Raw genomic sequence first — 4664 nt, 5'->3', positions numbered from 1 at the left:
AGTTGCAGGCTGAGTCATTTTTGTGTTCCCCTCTCGGTCATGTGGATGGAGGACCTCAGTGACAAGAGGAGAATGTGTAGCGCTGAGCTAATACATATATATGGTGATAGCATCGGGGCTAATGCTAAAGCTAACAGACTAAGCTGAGGTTCTTCTTCCATGAAGCAGCCTCGCACCAAGGACCTATCAGCATCCTCATCTACCCAGAATGCTTTGCATGTAAATAAAATGGCCCTGTCCATGTAATATATTTTTAAACTTTTAGTTTAAAAATGATAAAAACTAAACAGCCTACAGTATTTTTAGTCTTTATTTTACAGTTAAAATATATGTTTATTAAATAAAGTCTAATGTTACAACTAATCAGGGAACCCTTTAAAAACACAGACTTTGAGATGTGCTGCTGTCATAAAATTCAAATGATCTATTTCTTTGTTAAAAATGGTCATTTCTTTGTTGAAACATTTGATATATTGACTTTGCTCCACTGTAAATAAAAATATGAGTTTGTCAGATTTGCAAATATCAAATTTAACTTTGTACCTCCATGGCATCAAACGACAGGTTGCAGGAGATCTCAAACTTCTTCACCAGCATCTGCTCCTTGACGTTATAAATGCAGACAAACTTCGACTGTCCTCCCGCCAAAACAGACTCCCCGTCCGCAGAGTAACACAGTGAGGTAAAAGATCTTGAAGGAACAAGAACCCTCAGTTAAACCCATCACACCAAACAGAACCAGGCTGGCAGCTGGGGTCCCACTCACTTGCCCTTGGCGGACTGCTTGGCAGTGATTTTGTCCGTGTCTTTGCGGCCCGTCTGCAGGTCGTGGCGTCCGGCCAGCGAGCCGGTTTGCGCGGCTGTTTGAGGGTTCCAGAAGGAGATCTCTCCATTCAGAGTGGCCACGGCTAACTCCTGACCGTCAGGGCGGTACGTCACACACAAACCTGGAAGAAAAGGAATGTTTGATCTGCTAGAGACAAAATAAACAAATAATATCCTTTGAAGAAACATATATAACTAGCCCTGTGGTCTGGATCACTCTTAGCTACTATCACACTAAACATTAGTCCAATCTGTGACAAACAAACTGAGCTACAGCCATTTTTGTGTTTTAAAAGGTCAGCTATTTGTGGCCAACTCTTAAATCATGTCGACTCCAAAAGTTAATCAGTTGTAGTTCCGCATCCAGTGATTACTTTAAAAGAGTTTCATTGAAATCTGTCAGGTGGTTTGTGAGATATTTTGCTAACAGACAGATAAACATGATGCAGTGAATTAACCAAATAGAAATCTGGACATCTGGTGACCTCTAGTGGCAGCAACAGAATGTGCTGAGCTGTGCAGAATGTGTGAGCAATGTGAAAATAATCAAAAAAATTTTTTATATTTTTTTCAAGTGAGAAGATAAGAAAGAAAATAAGAAAAGGGAAAAGAGCTGAAACTACAAATGTATGAAATATACTCAATAAGACCACAAGACACCCCCCCAACATCCACACCTCCACAAAAATAAGAAAATAATCAAAATAAATGTTTATTTACCATCAGATGTGAGGCGAAGTGTCTCTTTGACCTGCCAGCTGTCTAACATGTCCCACAGCCGGATGGTCCGGTCCCAGGAGGCGCTGGCCAGAATGGACTGAACTGGACTGAAGCACAAAGAGCTGACCGGACCCTCGTGTCCTCCGAGGACCTACAGGAGAGCCACACCCTATAAGTAACTGTGTCAGCGCTTCACCAAGCTGAGCTGGTCTGTGAGGTCTAAAGGTCTGTACCTCCAGCAGTCTGCCGGTCTGCATGGACCACAAGAAGATCTCGAAGGAGTCCTGAGCTCCAGCGCTCACCAGCTCCCCGCTGACATCCACAGCCAGGGAGGAGAACTGCGCGGGACGAGGAGACGTGAACGTCCTGAAGTTTCGGTACCTGCAGGAAACGAAGGACAGCCTCAGACCAGTCCTGAACCTCTGCCAGGTCTCTGATGCTCAGAGAGGCGGAGGAGAGACGGTCACCTGTGCAGGTCGAACGCTCTGACCGTCCCGTCCAGAGAGGCGCTGATGATGACGAAGCCGCTGGAGGTGAAGGTGACGCCTGTGATGCTGCTGGAGTGCTCGGTGAACGTCACGAAGCAGTGGCCGCTGTTGGTGTTCCACACTTTGACCTGAACGGGTTAATCCAGTCAGAACTTACGGAAATTCTGACCAAACTAACATCGACTGTTTGCAACATTTTAGGTTAAAAATATTTAAATGTTTAACAATCATTAGTGCCCACGCCTTCAGGAAATGCTAGGTCTGTATTTAAATTAGGGTTGGGCAAAATCGCATTATGTGCAATTAATCATCTGAATAACCTTTGACAGTTATTATTTGACACTTGACGATTAATGCCACAGAATGGGCAGTCCAGAGATTTAACCGGTCAGTCCGCTCTTCCCTTTAATGGATCGCCTACTTCCTCGTCAGAGTCCTCACTCTGTCTCAGTCTCCATCTTTATCTTTGAGCATCCCTCTGCTCTCTGAAAAGCTTCTGTTTGCAGCTCAGTCCATCTGTCCACAGCTCGGGCCTCCACCTCAATCAGCTCCACGTTCAAACACACTAAAACTGACTAAACTAAACACTAAAATCCATCCTAAATATAAGATCTGAATACACTAATTAAAGTGCCGATCTTCACTCAACTTTTGCATCTTATTTTTCTTCGTCCTATAGATTTTTTTGGCACTTGTCAAATCGTTTCAGGTAGTGCTGGGCGGTATGACCAAAATTTTACATCACGGTATTTTCAACATTTACACCAGTTTCACGGTATATCACGGTATTTTTCTTTTCATCACAGACCAGCTGATAATAAAATGTACAAACCCTGTTTATTAACTTTTCTCTTTTACTGTTCCTCTGTCTGTGTCACTGTTTCCCTCCTCTATATGTCTTTTCTCTGACTGGTGGTTGGAGACAGTAGTAACACATTTTGGTCCGGTCGTGAAGGAGGAAGGTTAAGAAAATATTATTGGTTCTATTGTTTTATGTTATTTAATAAACATTAACAGCACGACTCACCTTGCACACCAGTCAACGCAACTCCACTACAAAACTTCTCCCTCCAGGCTTTTCACAACAGAACCACGCTAAAGTCTCCATGCGTCTCCATATTAACGTTGCATGTTCAATCTAACCGTGCACATCACTGAAGAGGTGTTTACTACATTCAGCGATGGCGAAAACGGGATGTTTTTTTAATGTCAGTCAATATAAGCAGCAGAATCTCCACCCGCCACTGCAACAAACTGCTCAACAATAACATTAGCATGCTAACGCACATAGCGGTGCAGCGAGGAAAAGTGTCCCCAGAGAAACAGTTCACTGGCAGCCGCGACGAAACGTTCTGAACGTGTTCAGGCTATTTAAACCGGTATGTCCAGTATTTAGAAAATTCATATCATAACAAAAATAAAAAACAGTATTTGGTACGAACCGGTACACCGCCCAGCACTAATTTTAGGCGTGAGTCAGACAGGAGTTTGGAGGTTTTAGGTTAGTTCGATGGGGTGGGGGTGAGAACAGAGGGTGGATGGAGGTGTTTTCCATGAATCTGCCTGTCTTTCACTGCAAAGCACTTCAAATATGATGAACATAAAAAGTGTCTTCAATAATTTATCATAACTCTTGTTTTACTTGGCCTGTCAACACAATTTCAAAACTTGTTTGTAGCTTGAATTCTGTACTTTTGATCCAAATGGGACAGTTTCTTACAGAGAGCTTGTGTTTATCACTACAGTGATTTAAATCTGTCACGTGATTAGGACATATAAGGACTCCAGTGGATTAATCGTCATGTTAATCAATATCAGCTAATTTCCTAAATTAATCATGATTATTATTTTTATCAATATTGCCCAATTCAAATTTTAATCAATTTTTAGATTTTACACAGGTTCAAACAGTTTTATTTTTACAAACTGTGAGGCTGCAACAGAGAACTCACTTTCCCATCATCCCCTCCTGTGACGATGTACTGTCCGTCTGGTGAATAAGCCAGGGCAGCCATGTTGTTGAAGTGTCCCTGCTGCTTGAAGACGTACGATTCACTCTGCCACTCCCACACTAACAGCTGACCCATTCCTGCAGATTAAAAAAAAGGAAAAAAGTCAGAACTGATTTTGTTTGCCCGTGCTGTCACTTGAGGAGACTGTCGTTGCTGTTTGTCCCAGCAGAGCTACCGTAGCTTGCTGTAGTATAAACATGTTGCAGTAAAGCTGTTTGTTCTCACTTTTTTCTACTTTTCTTCATTCAGCCTTGAAGAATTTGTGACCCACACTGGAGAGATAAATCACTGAGGAATTTCTCATTATGATGACCCCCGCACCTGAAGCAGGTTTTAGAACTGTTTATTTTTGTTGTTTTTATTTTTTTTCAATGATTTTTGGTCAACTGTAGCACGGAAACGTCTGCACTGATCAACATGAAATTTGGCGGGATTGTAGATGAGTCTGACCTACACTGAGCCAGCCAACGGTTTTATGATAGACCCCAGATTTGAGGAGGCTTCACTTGAAAAAGGGATGTCTGGACATATAAAAATGCTTATAACAAAAAACTATTCAACGTAGGAGCTTCAGGGTTGGTTTGATGTTTAGCTCTGATGAAGGGCTATCCATCAGACC

At 42.4% G+C, this 4664-nt stretch overlaps 1 protein-coding gene across 1 annotated transcript in view; it reads right to left on the bottom strand.

Moving 5' to 3' along the window:
* The window catches only part of pwp2h (PWP2 small subunit processome component), a 25940-nt gene that overhangs the window by 13221 nt on the left and 8055 nt on the right, over positions 1-4664 (bottom strand). The window contains exons 10-15 of the mRNA XM_014012009.1: positions 3986-4122; positions 2013-2161; positions 1779-1926; positions 1546-1696; positions 767-947; positions 544-691 (exon numbers count right to left, since the gene is read on the bottom strand). Coding sequence (XP_013867463.1) covers positions 544-691; positions 767-947; positions 1546-1696; positions 1779-1926; positions 2013-2161; positions 3986-4122 — 914 coding nt within the window. The remainder of the gene's footprint in view (positions 1-543; positions 692-766; positions 948-1545; positions 1697-1778; positions 1927-2012; positions 2162-3985; positions 4123-4664) is intronic.

The sequence above is a fragment of the Austrofundulus limnaeus genome, unplaced genomic scaffold (assembly GCF_001266775.1).
Source record: "Austrofundulus limnaeus strain Quisiro unplaced genomic scaffold, Austrofundulus_limnaeus-1.0 Scaffold87, whole genome shotgun sequence".
Classification (NCBI taxonomy): domain Eukaryota; kingdom Metazoa; phylum Chordata; class Actinopteri; order Cyprinodontiformes; family Rivulidae; genus Austrofundulus; species Austrofundulus limnaeus.
Note: the sequence above shows the minus strand (reverse complement) of the source record. Positions and strands in the feature narration are given on the sequence as shown.